Source organism: Echiichthys vipera (genome assembly GCF_963691815.1).
Source record: "Echiichthys vipera genome assembly, chromosome: 19".
NCBI classification, from domain to species: Eukaryota; Metazoa; Chordata; class Actinopteri; order Perciformes; family Trachinidae; genus Echiichthys; species Echiichthys vipera.
The window spans coordinates 24,642,257-24,659,489 of record NC_139844.1 but is presented as its reverse complement, the minus strand read 5'-3'; the positions used below and the strand labels follow the sequence as shown (position 1 = coordinate 24,659,489).

At 44.8% G+C, this 17,233-nt stretch overlaps 1 protein-coding gene across 1 annotated transcript in view; it reads right to left on the bottom strand.

Moving 5' to 3' along the window:
- Positions 1–16,815, bottom strand: part of LOC310961735 (adhesion G protein-coupled receptor F5-like) — a gene marked incomplete at its 5' end in the record, with an annotated part of 34,240 nt that extends 17,425 nt beyond the window's left edge. Inside the window, 9 exons of the mRNA XM_083933946.1 lie at positions 3,142–3,312; positions 4,862–5,002; positions 5,089–5,139; positions 5,229–5,399; positions 6,397–6,549; positions 13,148–13,312; positions 15,153–15,305; positions 16,549–16,600; positions 16,705–16,815. Of these exons, the coding sequence (XP_083790072.1) occupies positions 3,142–3,312; positions 4,862–5,002; positions 5,089–5,139; positions 5,229–5,399; positions 6,397–6,549; positions 13,148–13,312; positions 15,153–15,305; positions 16,549–16,600; positions 16,705–16,815 (1,168 nt within the window). The remainder of the gene's footprint in view (positions 1–3,141; positions 3,313–4,861; positions 5,003–5,088; positions 5,140–5,228; positions 5,400–6,396; positions 6,550–13,147; positions 13,313–15,152; positions 15,306–16,548; positions 16,601–16,704) is intronic.
- Positions 16,816–17,233: the final 418 nt, after the last annotated feature.

The window sequence follows — 17,233 nt, the reverse complement described above, 5'->3', positions numbered from 1 at the left end:
TTGGAGTTGTGGTCACTGTTGTTGTTGTGTTCACAGCTGTTGTTGTTGTGTTCAAAGCTGTTGTTGTTGTGTTCAAAGCTGTTGTTGTTGTGTTCAAAGCTGTTGTTGTTGTGTTCAAAGCTGTTGTTGTGTTCAAAGCTGTTGTTGTTGTGTTCACACCTGTTGTTGTGTTCACACCTGTTGTTGTTGTGTTCACACCTGTTGTTGTTGTGTTCACAGCTGTTGTTGTTGTGTTCACAGCTGTTGTAGCAACTGTTGTTGAGTCTGAAAAGAGCATTTCATGATTATGTTTGTTTAAGTTGAAGAACACGATGTGACCCTTGTTATGAGCAGGAAGAGTAACGTAAGAATGACTTTGAAACACTTACTTGCTGGTGACGTTGTTGGAGTTGTAGTGTTCACAGGTGATGCAGTTGTAGCGTTCACAGGTGGTGCAATTGTAGCGTTCACAGGTGGTGCAGTTGTAGCGTTCACAGGTGATGCAGTTGTAGCGTTCACAGGTGGTGCAGTTGTAGCGTTCACAGGTGGTGTAGCAGTAGGTGTTGAATCTGCAAACAACATCTCAGAATCAGAAATCACAGCTGACAATAGAAAAGTGATTCTCACTCCGATCATTTTGATTTTATTGAGTATGTCATCTCATCTCATCTCATCTTCAGCCTCTGATCCTGGATCAGGTCTCAGGGGCAGCAGCTCCAGCAGGAGACCCCAAACTTCCCTTTCCCGGGCCACATTAACCAGCTCTAACTGGGGGATCCCGAGGCGTTCCCAGGCCAGTGTGGAGATCTAATCTCTCCACCTGGTCCTGGGTCTTCCCTGAGGCCTCCTCCCAGCTGGACGTGCCTGGAACACCTCCCTAGGGAGGCGCCCAGGGTTCATCCTTACCAGATTTAGTAATTCATTTATAGCAAATATACTCGACTACATACCAGTTAGGACAGTAGGGGTTGGGGTTACAATCGTTGTAGCGTTCAACGTTGTTGGAACAGTTGTGGTTTCTGTGGTAAAAGAAGAGACAGGTTGACTAAAGAGGTAGAAGAAGTCGTACACTTTATGGTATTTACATTTAGCGGGTGTGGAATAAGTATTTCACGATGCATACAGGTCTGAAAACGACATTGCTATTTCGTACCGTTTGGAGGCGTTGGCGACGGGCAAATGGCGAGATCTGTTTGAGACAAAGAGACATTTCTAAAAACTATGCCCAAGCGCTCACGTCTTAAATGTCAAAGAGGCAAACAGGCTTTCAGCTCCTACCGGACAGTGGCAGGCAATAAAGCCCGTCTGGAGGAATGGCATTGATGCATCCACAAGTGTTGTTGATTAAATCACCACAGTTGCCAAAAGTGGAGCACAGGTGACAAGGCCAACCGTACTGTTCTTCACATCGGCATCGGTATGTGGTACCATTTGGGTAACAAACTACAAGCAAAGTTAAAATACATCAAACCGACACATTAGCGTATAAAATGTGATGACTGTTGACATAATTGGCAGTGATTGTCCGTGCGTGCTAATTCATTCTGCCGATGTGTTGTTGTTGTTGTCACCTGTGGAAATGTTGACGTCATAGATTTGTGTGTGGTTGTTGATGCTGATGGGGGAACTGAAGTTTCTCAGAAGGGTCCTCAGCTGATTTATGAGTGAAACATCTGAGACGTTCAACTCAACAGAAATGATGTATTCATAAAGAACCAGAGGAGCTGCAGGGAGAGATTCAACAGAGAGATGCTGCGATTAATGACGGTTGCTGTATCACTTGTAATCTGTTCTGTACTTGTCTTTTTGTGTGTTCATGGATGAAAAACTGTCGTCTCACTCGGACTTGTTGCTGGAGTCGTCGTCGTCATTGTTGTTGTTGTTGTTGTTGTTGTTGTTGTTGTTAGAGGACAAGCTGTAAAGTCTGTAAACCGGACGAAAGAGAGGAGACGCTGCTGAATATAAACAATTATAGAGACAATCATGAGATAAATACCACTGTACTTATCATATTGTCCGCACTATAAGTTGCACCTAAAAACCTTCACATGTCTCAAAAGCCGACAGTGCGCCTTATAATCCGGTGCTCCTTATATATGGACCAATATTGAGCCACAACAGGTCTCCAACTACGGTGAGCAGCCGCCGACTCTATTTTCCCCCGTAGAAGAAGTAACGCGCGGTGCATGTTGAGATATACGACTGTGTGAAGCGTGCCGTTTCATTTCCATGTGTGTGTTTGTGTAAAGAGCCCAAAATGGCTCCTGTTAAGAGACACGCTTACGACGCAGAGTTTACACTCAAGGCCATTAGTCACGCAGTAGAACACGGGAATAGAGCAGCAGCCAGAGAGTTGAACATGAACCAATCAATGGTGCCGAAGTGGAGGAAGCAACAAGACGACCTGCGCCAAGTAAAGAAGACTAAACAGAGTTCAGAGGGAACAGAGCGAGACGGCTGCAGCTGGAGGACAAACTCCAACAGTGGGTTGTTGAACAGAGAGCAGCAAGTAGAAGAGTCCGTACGATCACTGTTCCACTGAAGGCAACAGCGCTAGCACGCCAACTTAGCATCAATGAACTTAGAGGCGGTCCTTAACGTAACCCCAGCCTCCACTGTAGCGTCTGTTCTATGCGCCTTATAATGCGGTGCGCCTTATAGTGCGGAAAATACGGTATGTAAGCTTCATAACTGTATATATGTTTCCACAGGTTACATTTGAAAGAGTGGATTCATTTTTAATTTGAGGAACAGAAGTGATGTGGAAGTTTTATTCAACTGTACAAATCCTTTTTCTTTATGTCTTGAGCCCATGACATGGTGCTCCATGTTCAAGGAAGGGTTGAAAGCACAACTAATCACCTTTCCTTGAGCCTTTCTCTTCAAACCAAGAGCTCCATCTAGTGGGCTCAGACAACCAAGCAAATGGTTTGTACAGCTGAATGAAATTGTAATAACTCAAACTCCATTGAACAAATGTGACCACTACTGTATATTTTCATTTTATTTGCAGTGATGTCTTCAGATATGACACTCAAAACTATCTTTTTTTACTTAAAATTGTCTCGTCTTCATATTTGTTTTAATCCTAAATCACGTGTTTGTCCAATGAGGCCCATCGTGTGCTGGTTTGAATGCAAACATCACTACAAACCAACTTACTGTTGTGATGAGCGGGCTGGCAGCGTTGTCCGTCAGGAGGAATGGTGTTGATGCATCCACATGTGTCGTCAGTGATGTTGTCACAGGATCCATACAGGAAACACTGGTCACATGACCATCGGTACTGATCCTCACATCTGCACTGGTAACCACCGCTGCTCGGAGAGCAAACTGCAAACCATCAAATACGGTAAATTGTGTGAACATGTGCAAAAGTAACACATTTCAAAGAGATGGTTTATGTAAACATAGTGAAAGACTGAAATGATGACCAGCCCCGAAACATGTTCTCATGAAGACGTCCGTAGCAAATCGTAGGTAAAGCCATACACAGAAAAAACACGCTGACGGAGCACAGGACCAGAACATAAGCCAAAACACGCCAAACCAGAAGTGCAACGACGCACAAAAAATGTTACGTGGCTGATTTAAAGCCAAAAAAAGGTGACATTTATGGTTCGGCATGAAAAACACTTGGTTAGGATGAGAAAAAAGGCCGTGGATTGGTTTAGGACGGAGGAGAATTGAACCCTGCTCCCCTTGCTTAAAGTCCTGTGTCACCACCCCATCCTGCCTCCTGCCTCCTGCCCCGGCGGCTCGCTGTCTTATACTACGTCACATGCTTTCACTGTGGGGATTACACACACAATGAATACGCGGAATACACATGAATTACTGCGCGTTATTTCTCGTTGTTATATTTACGAAAACTGCATTGGAACAGCCCGAATATTTACTTATACTACACTTAGAACCAAAATGACCATTGTTTCAATCATGCAATGTCAGAAAAGGGCGTTTTGTTTGTTCAACCTGACATTTTATGTGTGTCCAGAAACCAAAAGTCAACATTGACGTTTTTTAAATTAGTTCTACATGACATAGGTTTATCACATTTTATGTCCAGTACGTATCTTAGTTAAAACACGTAACAAACGTTCTCATTTTAGCCCAAACGATGATCTTTTCCTCCTGGTTTTGTTGCCTAAATCAAACCAAACTGTGGCCATTTCACAACTAACCATGTGTTTGAAACCGTTATGTTTAGGTATAACGATGTGTGGATGTGCAGTAGGGGCACTAATTTAGGAAATGTCCCATGCATCATTCAGTATTAGAGGGGAGGAACCAAGCCCCGCCCACAGCTTCCTTCCTGTCTGATCCAATCAGGAAGCTCCGTCAGCGTCAATTCTCTGAGTGTCCACTAGGGGCAGGTTTGATAACAGAGCAGTTTCTCATTGAGCCCCATGTTAAACAGGCCGTTTACACAGCATCATTAAACCTGTTTGAGGACAAAAGAACATTCTAGTCTGTGTGTTTAGCTCAGATCTCCATGACAACACTGAGGGGGAGGGGCTAGTTTTTATTTTATTGGAGGTTAAAGTTTATGAATAATTAGGGGCGTGGCCTCTTGAGTGACAGCTAGCCTCTGGCCCTCACTTCTCCTCGGAGGTAAACGTCAGCCAGATGGACGTACGCCCCTCCACCCAACGTCACATACATGCCCTTTTTTGGTCCGAGGAAATGAGGCGGAGTCAAAGTCTGATAAGATGGAGACTCCTGTAGGCGAGGACGATTAGATCAACGTGAGAGAACGGACCCCAGACATGCTACGTCCATGTTTTATACAGTCTTTGGGAGGAACAACAACAGCCTACAGTGGGTGGCTCTCTCTGTGGGAGGACATGTTGAGGGAATCACATAACTGCGTTATTCTTACCAGTGGAAATGTTAAGGTCCAAGACTTGAATGTCGTCTGTAATGGTGACTGGGTAAGTGATGTAGTTTAGTAGATCTATAACCGAAACATCTGTGGTGTTCAGCTCAATAGAAATCAGGTATTCATAGATAACCGGAGGAGCTGTGGAGACAGATAAAGACAGTCATTCTTATCATTTCTGATCTGCAGTGGGGTTAGGGTGATCACTGTTGTCTTTTCAGCCTTACTTGTTGGTGATGGAGTGGTTGGTTCAGGTGTAACATGACAGGAGGTGAAGTCTGATCAGGAGAAAGAGAAAAACTCTGTAACAAATACACTTGAACACCCATCACTGTGAGTCTTAATCAAATGTTTCAGCACAGCTTACTGTTGTGATGAGCAGGCTGGCAGTGTTGTCCATCAGGAGGAAGGGTGTTGATGCATCCACATGTGTCATCGGTGATGTTGTCACAGGGTCCAAACAGGAAACACTGGTCACATGACCATCGGTACTGATCCTCACATCTGCATTGGTAACCACCGCTGCTCGGAGAGCAAACTGCCAACATAGATATGTGTCAGTGTTTTTAGGTGGACCCATATTTTAAAATCCCACGTCTTTGTTTATTATAAAGCGTCACGTGCAGGTGTTTCATTGATGACTCTAAATCGCCCGTAGGTGTGAATGGTTGTCTGTCTCTGTTTGTCTCTATGTGTCCTCATCTCATCTCATCTTCATCCGCTTATCCGGGGTCAGGTCGCGGGGGCAGCAGCTTTAGCAGGGGACCCCAAACTTCCCTTTCCCAGGCCACATTAACCAGCTCTAACTGGGGGATCCCAAGGCGTTCCTAGGCCAGTGTGGAGATCTAATCTCTCCACCTGGTCCTGGGTCTTCCCCAAGGCCTCCTCCCAGCTGGACGTGCCTGGAACACCTCCCTAGGGAGGCGCCAAGGGGGCATCCTTACCAGATGATCCTGAACCACCTCAACTGGCTCCTTTCAACGCAAAGGAGCAGCGGCTCTACTCCGAGTTCCTCACAGATGCTGAACTGCTCCCCCTCTCTCTAAGGGAGACTCCAGACCCCCTCCTGAGGAAACACATTTCGGCCGCTTGTACCCGCGACCTCGTTCTTTCGGTCATGACCCAGCTTTCATGACCACAGGTGAGGGTAGGAACGAAGATTGACCGGTAGATCCAGAGCTTTGCCTTCCGGCTCAGCTCTCTTTTCGTCACAACGGTGCGGTAGAGCGACTGCAGCTCCGCCCCCGCTGCTCCGATTCTCCGGCCAAACTCACGCTCCATCGTCCCCTCACTCGTGAACATGATCCCGAGGTACTTGAACTCCTTCACTTGGGGTAAGGACTCATTCCCTACCTGTGATAGACATTTGATGTACAGCAAAAAGAAACAACTATTTCGCTCTGGAGTGTTTTCCAATGATGGCAAGGTAAGGCAAGAAGTGCTTTCCGATCACCGCTTTGAAGCAATGCTTGGAAAACACAAGAGAGCATAAAAATAATGCGAGAGACCGGTTTTTGCTAAGTCAGCATTCCTACCTGTGGAAATGTTGACGTCATAGATTTGTGCGTCGTTGTTGATGCTGATGGGATAACTGGTGTTTCTCAGGGTGGTCCTCAGCTGATTAATCGGTGTGACGTCTGCGGTGCTCAACTCAACAGAAATGATGTATTCATAAAGAACCGGAGGAGCTGCAGGAGCAGAAAATGTAAGAACAGTCGGGAAAACGAACACGAGAAAAGAAAAGCAAACACAAATCAAGATTATTGGTCATGTTTGCTGTTCTGATTAAAACAAGCAGTGTCTTCTCATCTTTACCTGTTCTCCGTGAAGTTGTCGGTGATGTTGTCAGTGAAGTCGTTGGCGAAGTTGTCAGTGAAGTCGTTGGGGATGTTGTTGGTGAAGTTGTCAGTGAAGTCGTTGGGGATGTTGTTGGTGAAGTTGTCAGTGAAGTCGTTGGGGATGTTGTTGGCGAAGTTGTCAGTGAAGTCGTTGGGGATGTTGTTGGTGAAGTTGTCGGTGAAGTCGTTGGTGAAGTTGTCGGTGTAGTTGTCATTAAAATTGTTGGTGAAAGTGAAGTTGTCGGTGAAGTCGTTGGGGATGTTGTTGGTGAAGTTGTCGGTGAAGTCGTCAGTGAAGCTGTCTGTAAAGTTGTTGGTAAAGTTGTCAGTGAAGTCGTTGGCGAAGTCGTCGGTGAAGTCGTCAGTAAAGTTGTCGGTGAAGTCATTAGTGTAGTTGTCATTAAAATTGTTGGTGAATTTGTCAGTGAAGCCGTCTGTAAAGTTGTCGGAAAAGTTGTTGGTGAAGTCGTCACTGAAGTTGTTGGTGAAGTTGTCGGTGAAGGTGAAGGTGAAGTTGTCGGTGAAGTCGTCGGTGAAGTTGTCGGTGAAGTTGTCGGTGAAGTTGTTGGTGAAGTTGTGGTCAGAGGACACGCTGTAACGTCTGTGGGGAGAAACAAAGAGATGCTGGTGAAAAGTTGTCCGGGCTCTTTTCTAAGATGCAGTTTTTCAGGAACAGGACGGTGCTGCTCTCTCCCACTCATGCGCTCGGCTTCATCATCAACACGACCACCGGTGCAGACGCTCTCTCCTGTTTTCTCCCCTGCCCCCTACCAGGGTGCAACAGCGGTTCAGCAGTTTGCACCACCGCCTCACAACACCGCCTTCACCCATCCCTTTGACCCGTCTCAGGGGGGGTCGGCCATATGGCACAAATATCATATCACACTTTTTCTTTACAGTAAAATCACAATAAGGATTTCACGGTTTTTACATGGAGTTTAAATTATTCAGTGACTGAACAGTGAAAACTAAGTATTCTCTATGTAAAAACTTTGCCCTAAAATAAAAAATATAACAAATCATTTAGGCAAAAAGATGCTTTCTGAACAGGTTTGAATCAGTTTGTGCAGTTTTGCAAACTTATGCCAACGGACGTTTGACACAGAGTTTCCTAAAGCGCCTGTTTGCTCTGCTGGCTGCAGCGGTGTGTCTGGACTCCTCGCTGTTTCCCTCTCAGCACACTGTTCAGGCTTCTGTCTCTTTATGTGGCTGCAAAGGTTCGTTGTGTTACCATCTGATGTGTGCACCGTGTGTGACTGTGTGTGTGTGTAAGTGTGGCAGAAGGCTTCTCTCTGAGGTGAGGGCACTGCCTCCTTATTAAACACATTAGGAGTCTGGGGTTGCACGGGACATTTATCTGTTTTTTAAGCTCATATTTTACAGCTTGTTCCACAAACTCTATCAATAAGTGTGGACAGACAGCGTTGACGCAACGCGACAGTCCGACCCCCGTGTGCAGTTAGGACACGGTAGTTTCCTTTTCCATCAGGGGTGTCAAACTGATCCAGTAAAGAGTCGCTGTGGCTGCAGGTTTCATGCCAACCAAGCAAGAACACACCTGACTCGACTTACTCAATCACCTGAACTGTCTTCACACAGTTGATTTGTTGGATCAGGTGTGTTTTTGATTGGTTGGAATGAAAACCTGCAGCCACAGCGACTCTTTACTGGATCACTTTGACACCCATGCTTTACATTTTCAGCCATGACTCTCTCCTCTCTGCATCAAACAGGATGGGGGAAGAGACATCCCCGTCACTGCCTGTAGTTCGCTGTGATTGGTTGCTCAGCGTGTCTTCAGGGCGGTGCATGAGGCGGACCAGTCAAAAGTGTGATCTGGTTATGGATAAAAAACCCTGATGCGTCCGTGCAGAGCAGAGAACAGCGGTGAATCGAATGTGTCGACGATACTACGATCCCTCTCTTTGGCAACACGTTCTAATCCTCCACAATCTGTTATCGTCACATCGGCCGTTACTTCTCAATGCTCTCCTTTAACCTTCTCCTCCCTCGTCACGACCTCTTTCCCACCCCTGTCCTCGACCCTCATCATCCCACCGAACACACCACTAACACTAATCTTCCTTTATCCTCTGGCTGTTCCGAATAAGACGCGTCTTGTTTGTGCAACAAGCATTCATGAGGTTAAAAAATGAACTTACAACAAGAACAGGAGAGTAACTCGCTTACATCAGTTTCAAAATAGGAACATATCAAGTAGAGAATGTTTGGGAATTAAGACCTGGATCATTGTGCAGCCGTAATACTCACTTTGCTGGTGTACTGACTGACAGTACTGTCCGTCTGTGGGAATAGCTCGGATGCACCCACATGTGTTGCTTGTGTTACCGCCACACGTCCCGTAGGTGGCGCACTTGTCACACGGCCAGGTGTAGTCGTCCTCACAGCGGCACTGGAACCCAGTGTCGTCCTGGATGCAAACTTTAAAGAGAACACCGTGTTTTCTCTCACGAAAAGGTGAAATGTTTAAACTAGACACTAGAGCAGATTCTACCATCTGTTCGCTCTTACCTGTGGTGATGTTAGCACCTGAGATGTTTACTGAGGCGCTGACTTGGAGGGGGAAAAGTGCGTTGTTCAGGATGTTTTTCAGTTGATCTGAGTCGGTGGTGTTCACCTCGATCGTAACCTCATATTCATACACAACTGGAAGTGCTGTTGGAAAAGAGAGAGTCATTAGATTTGGATCCAAACTAAGGTCTTATGAGGACACAGGAGTTAACTGCACCTGATGAATGGAGCTCAAAATGCTCTTCAATTGTTGCGTTTGCTGTTGTGAATGTTCAGGAGTGAGCTGCCATGCTCATGCAAACATCCCTTTAAATGAAGTTTGTGGTTCTCGCAGCATTACCATTTATACTGTATGACCTACGTACAGTAGACTCATGGAGCCTTCGCGTCCTATGGAAAATATGGTAAATATGTTAAAAACTAAAAGCCGACGTGAGATTTGCACATGAACACCCCCTCATGGTCATTTCCCCTGGGAAGCACGTAGCGCCACCTGCTGAATGGAGCTCTGAATGCTCTTCATTTGCTGCGTATGCTGTTCTGAATGTTCAGGAGTGAACTGCCATGCTCATATTTCTGTTTACATTTCTTCATGTATGTAGGTCTAAAGTAGGCCTGCGTAGAACATGAGGTCAACGTCAGTAAAAGAACAATGTACAAAGAAGGTGTGAAGGCTACACTTTAAATCAATTAAGTTGTTTTCGCAGTATTATTATCAACCATTTATACTGTATAACCTACGTACAGTAGACTCATGGAGCCTTCGCGTCCTATGGAAAATATGGTAAATACCAAAAGCCGACGTCAGCCACTGGGAAGTTTGTAGACTAGAGTTGCCGTGATGAGATAACCTTTGACCTTTGACCTTTTCAACAAAGCAGGAGTCGACTTTATTACAACATCACTGTTTTTGAGCTGGTAGGGAAGAAGGTGATGTGCTTCAGATGAGGGTAGAACACGTTTATGTTGCTAAAGCAGAAACATTTGTTCTCTTTTGTCCTTTAAAAAATATAAAAAACACTTCCTATTGTTGCTGTTTGTGTTTGGATAAATCCTCTTCTCGCTGCAGCAGATGAATAAGTCTAAAATGGTTTCTCCAACTAACAGATCAGGATCTGTGGGTCCACCAGGTTTCATTTCACTACGACGACAGACGCACTTGAACACAACGCACTGGTAACTTCCACTTCACAAGTGGAAAGCACCATCTTTCCCACAGCACTTGAAGGCAGCGTTAGTTATGTATATTGTCAATGTATTCTGTGAATAAAATATTAATTCTAAATACAGAAACAAACTAACTGACCACATAAAACAACCACAAATAAACAAGGAAACAAACATTGCCCTAACTTTAGTCCAGAAGAGCTGCCTGGGCTACAGCTAACGTTACCTAGCTAACCTAGCTAGCATAGCGGTCCTGTTAGCTCGTCAGTATGTCCATGTTAACTAAACTTGCTCATTAACAAACCATGGCCCTATATAAAGAAGGGCCCACTATGATTACTGCCATTATTTTGGTTTATATGTGTCGTGATGGGATCAGGACAGCCCCCCTTTCCTCGTTAGTCGTTGTTTTTGTCTCCCTCTGTCTGTGTTTTTCTGTATGTGCTTTCTTTCTGTTCTCTGGGTTTGAGTTTGTTTCCTGGCAGGTGATTCTCGTTAGCATTGATCACCTGTCACTCTGTATATCAACCCGGTCCTGAGCCTCATTCGGTGCCGGATCATACCCTCAACACACCCTGATGTCTCCCTGCGTACCTGCTCCTCTTGTGTCCATTCCTCGTGTCAGTTTGTATCAGTTCACTTTGTGTTTAAAGCACCTTTTTGTAAATAAGTTTATTAAATTTGTTAATACCGTCTCCTGAGTTCTGTGTCTGCATTTGGGTCCAATCCTCCGTGTATTCCCCGTCACCCCACGTGACAATATTGTGGTTTTGTTGTATTATTCTTCTGTGTTCATATTAGTGTTTTTGTCTGATAGTACAATAAACAGCTACGTAACAGCCTTTAGTTGCATTACATTCAGATGAACAGTGGAGATCAAAGTTAGAGAACAGAGTTTTCATTCTTGATTTATTCTGAAATACTGTTTTTTTATCAGCTGTGGCTAAACCGCGGCTGCTGCTGCACGCCAGCTTAGTGCTGAACAGGGCAAGGATCTGCTGGACCCCAAGTTACATTTGGAGGAGGACGTGTCCTGGTTTGGGGGTGGTTTCTGCAGCAGGAGTTGGGCGTCTTGTGCAGCTATATGTCAGGGTGAATGCAAATGTTTCTTTGAACCTCCTTCAGCAACATGCAACACCTCCACCGCACCTGTCTCCAGTCAGGTGCAAGTTTCACACAGACAAAGCCCCCGTCTCACTGCAGAACAGGTTACGCGGTTCTTTGAGGATAAGAATATTGAAACAATACAGTAGGGGCGTTTCCATAATGGTCGAATACCCGGAATAAGGCGGGTCTCCGTCACCGGAACGCCCCTAATTTGCATGTGAGATCAGCTGTTTAGTCGTCTAGTCTGCAGCGCTGCAAATCTGTCTGTCAACACGCACACAGAATTTTTAAGGTGGGGTGTTTTCTTTCATGTTACTTGGAGATAATTTGACGTTGTGGATCACACAGGCCACCTTAAATCAAACTGCAACTATTCTGTATTTCTCACTTGGAGAAAGAAGCGAACTGAGCGCCATTCCAGTGCCATCACCCTGTATCACTGATCATCAGGAGATCAAACCCCATTCAGTGCTACGTCACCTCCGGAGTCTCGTAAATCCCCCTGGGGCCATTTTAAAAAATATATAGAAACACAATGGAAATGCGCCCAATGAAGCGGCCAGCCCGGAGTCCAGATCTAAACCCCATAGAGAAGCTCTGGTAAATCCCACTAAGTAACCCACTCCAGTAAGTGAAGTGTGTTAGAGACTGAGCCCGAACGGATGCAGATCAAAGCAGAGCAGTGTCCACGGCCCGTCTGAGAGAGGTGGGCTTTAGTAAAGCACGTTTGCACGTGTAAGAGCACGAGCGTGCGCACGTGTACGAGCACGAGGCCTACGGCGGTTCTGAGGTCATTTCCTGTGCGCCTGTTGGGACGTAGAAAAAAGAAGGAGGGACCATGCACGGACATTTCAAACAATGGCGGTGAAAGGTTCACGTTGGTGTGATGCGGAGGTGGAGTGTTTACTGCAGATTTGGTCGATGAAAAGATTCAAAAACAGTCGACAAGACGCAGAAAAACTCACAGGTCTACGGAAAGATCTGGAAACAAAGCCACGCATCGCCATGACGTCATCAATGCGTGTGACGTGTTACGGCGTGATGACGTATAGGCAGCAAGAAGCATTCTCCGAGGCCCAGGTAGTGTGAGTACAAACGGGCCCGGAGGGGGGGACAAGTACCCTAAAGCACGGGGCACGGGACGGAGGCACAGTGGGAGGGCACCCTAAGTTTAGTCCCTATGTCCAGTTGCCATTAACTCACAGGTGTTTGCAGTGGTCTCCTGCACAGTAGCGGTTCACAGGTTGTAAAGTATGTGGCCTGTTGAGTTAGTTGATGTAGTGATGCACGTATTAGATCCTGTAACTCTAATGACCAAATACAGATTACAGGACCAAGAATCACATTCTTACCAGGTAATATGAGATGAATCTGCGTGATGTTGATTGCGTCGTTGAGTCTAAGCGGGAAACTAAAGTTCTCCACAGCATCCTTTAATCGTTCTATCAGCGCGACGTCACCGACGCTGATTTCAACTTCAAGAACATATTCATACAGCGCGACAGGGTCTGCCATCAAAGCACACAAGACACATTAATGACATAGTTTAAACTCTGGTGTTTCATACTGTTTAAAAGGTAAAGTTACACCTTTAATAAGTAGCTTTAAATAATCATTAAATACCAATTTAAGCCTCTCTCACCACTCTTTGGCTGGCAGTGCTGCCCATCAGGAGGGATACTGCTGATGCACCCACACGTGTCGTCGGTGATCTCGTCACAGGCTCCGTAGGTGGCGCAGTTTCTCTGCGACCACACGAACGGCTCCTCACATCTGCACTGGACGCTGGAACCGTTTGAGTAGCACACTGAACAAACACGCATAAGAACAAAGAGAGAGAGCGGCAAAGCACATGAAAGGTGTTCAGCGATACGCAGTAGTTTCATATATCCACATATTTATTTATACTTCACACTTGGTCGACAACTATGAGGAAGATAAACCACAGCTATTAGATGAGTCATTGATGGCCGGGCTCGTGCCCTGACTGTGGAGCCCTGGAGGGACTGTTTTGTTGACACACAGACACTTGAGAAGTATTTGGACAGCGTCCCAATTCCCTCTCACAGTGGCAGTGTGTGAGGAGGAGGAAGTGTATAATATTTAATATAATGTGTAATAAAACCTGAACACTTTAGTGTAGTGTGGTTAGGGCATCGGTGCAGGTCCCAATTTCTGAACATGAATTGTTTCCCCCCCAATAAAAACACCCTAAATTATTCAAAATTGAAGAAATGCATTTTCAGACTGCACATTTTAGATCCACATCTAAAAAGAAATGATGTTTGACAAACAGATTTCTGACTCCGCGTCCATCTCTGCTCCTCCACTACAACACAAAACGTTTCTTACACAGACGCTGACTCAGCAGACTTTAAAAACACAAACAGGGATTCATATTTTCATATTCATCCATATCAGTGATGCAGAAAGTCGCCCCACACACTGGGGGCGAGTAGACTTTACATGAGACCCCTAAAATGATGATTTAACAATATAACAGTTCATAAAATGATGATTTATTAATATAACAGTTGAGTTAAATGATGATTTCCTGATATAACAGTTGATAAAATGATGATTTATTAATATAACAGTTAATAAAATGATGATTTACTAATATAACAGTTAATAAAATGACGATTTACTAATATAACAGTTAATAAAATGATGATTTCCTGATATAACAGTTGAGTTAAATGATGATTTACTAATATAACAGTTAATAAAATGAGGATTTACTAATATAACAGTTAATAAAATGATGATTTACTAATATAACAGTTGAGTTAACTGTTATATTAGTAAATCAGTGCACAGTCAATGGTTCCATGTGCAGCACTTATTGGATGAATCGGCCTCAATGCAGCTGTGATTTATGGAGCATGGTATGAGCTGCATACGGGCATACGGGTTAGGGGTCAATAATAACCTGGAAACCAACCCGACCTCACCAAGAGAAGTCGGAGAACAACGGTGGCGCCCGTGGAGACACGATTGTGAGAGATGAAACATCAAAGAACACGCTGTAAACGTTACTTCCCTGCATGTAGTGTTTTAGTGTGCATTAGATACTGCACTGAATATTCTGGCATGAAAATATGAGTTATAATATAAATATATATATATAATCTCTATAAGCTATATAAGCATATATATACTGTATATACATATATATTATAGGCTACATGAGTTTGCAGACTCTTATAATTGACTATTACAGTATATTTTCTGTACACATTAACGTTTCATTGTGATGGAATAAAAATCTAAATCTCAAGTGTCACAGCAAAACTGAAGCTTTGTAATATTGTTCCCAGTTTTACTTCATATCCATGTGCAGAGCTTTTACATAAACGGCTCCAGATCAGCTGATGAAGATGTTTTAGCTGAATACTCTAACGTCGACCAGTGTGATCCACTGCTGGACGACATGTTAATGAACGTATTTGACCGCTGTCGTCCATGTTTTCTGTTCACATTCGACTTAAATGTTCTGGGACGTGAAGTCGGAGCTTTAAACTCCAGGTAGTAGAAGTCCATGTCCCCGTGCTTAGGGATGCAGCGATAGTACAATATACTTCACCACACATGGCACCGTACATCTCTTTAAACCAAATCAGCACCAGAAGCAGCTCCATTCTTACCTGTGGTGATATCAATGTGTGTGACATTGGCAGTGGGACCCAAGGCCAGGGGAAAGCTGCCATTGCCAAGGAGGCTCCTGAGGTGCTCCACTGTCTGGATGTCTGTCACATTTAGCTCCACGTCCACTACGTACTCCACCTCAGCTGCAGCCGCTGTAGGAAACATAGACGGAGTATTTTATGTCCTGATACAGAGAAGTGTGTATCTTTGTGCAGGCCTCACACATAGAAAGATACTGTACATAAATAATAACACGCCACGACAGAACCACAGGGAAGACGTTGGATACACCCACACCTATACGTAGCACCAACATCTGTGTATTTCCTGTGTCCAACTATGGTCCGACAGTCTGAAGGAGGATGGTAAGCCCCAGTTTTTCAGACATTTCATGACCTTTGAGGTGAGTGCAAGAAGCTGGAAGTCAGAAAATCCCACACCACGTTTGGTTTCGGGACAGGATTAGAGACGTTCATTACAGCATCTTAATCGGGGTCAGGTCTCGGGGGAAGCAGCTTTAGCAGGGGACCCCAAACTTCCCTTTCCCGGGCCACATTAACCAGCTCTAACTGGGGGATCCTGAGGCGTTCCCAGGCCAGTGCTGGGTCTTCCCCGAGGCCTCCTCCCAGCTGGACGTGCCTGAAACACCTCCCTAGGGAGGCGCCCAGGGTTCATCCTTACCAGATGATCCTGAACCACCTCAACTGGCTCCTTTCAACGCAAAGGAGCAGCGGCTCTACTCCAAGTTCCTCACGGATGCTGAACTTCTCCCCCTCTCTCTAAGGGAGACTCCAGCCCCCCTCCTGAGGAAACACATGTCAGACGCTTGTACCCGCGACCTGGTTCTTTGGGTCCTGACCCAGCTTTCATGACCACAGGTGAGGGTAGGAACGAAGATTGAGCAGTCAATCGAGAGCTCAGCCTATTGTATATTTTTTTTATTTTGTACCCGCGACGTGGTTCTTTCGACTTTATTTAAAATAATGACAGAGGAAACTGAACATTTATCTCATGAAATGATCAAGCTGCTATTGTTTGTGCGTAAATCTCTGCTCTTTACTATGTTCACATTTTAGAGAATGAAATGAATATTTCCAGCCTTTTACATCCTTGATTTTGCCTAATATTTAGTTGTTTGTCTGACTGCCAACGTGACGAAACTGTTCATAAAGTCCATCTAAAGTTTGGCGTTGTGGGCGGTTACAGTTGACTAATGTAGCCACCGTAGGAACAGCGACCACGTAACTCTCACGACGAGCCACAACTGAACCCTGCACGTCCACGTGTGATATAGATGCGCTCCAGTGAATACAACACCCCTGCAAACACGACAGTGGTATCAAAGTGTTTCCCAATCTTCACATCATATTTAATAATATGCATTCATGGACTCACCGCTCCTCTTCGCCCTGGCGTGAGGTAGAAGGTGCTTTTCTTCGTGGTGTACCTGAGAAAACACAGATATCAGGGTCAGAAGCATTGCTCGGTGTTATTTATGGAAACCGCTGATCCCATATTTTCTGTCCAGTATCGTAAATACAGTGAACCTACCGGTAAAACGTGTTCTGAGAGTTCAATGAAGTTCACTGTTGTCCTTGTTTCCAGAACAGTGAATGTCACGAGCAGAGCGAAGACGGTCAAGCCAATCTTAAAACGTGCCATTCCTTAGAGACGGGACAGGAAAACACAGAGTATTACATATTGATTCTTTCCAGTTTTACAGCCTATTGTTTGATTATTACACATCACAGAGTCACATGAAGTGTTTCCCATTGTCACGACTCTATCAACTCACCGCTGAATAAATGAAAGTTAGGCTAATTATTAATGTCTGCAGGGTTTAATAAGTATCTTATTACATCAGTGTGATTCATCTAGCTTTCTCAGTACAGTTCCCATTGTGACTTTGGGGCTGGGCGACATTTGAAGCCATGTGTGTGACTTTGTGCATTACTCTGTGTAATGATTCAAATCACATTATATAACAGATCGAACCAAGCTTTCTGATTGGTTGTTGCCATGGTTTAATTCCAGCTATGGCGTCCGATTCCTCGTCTCAGTTCTCTGTCACTCGGCTTTC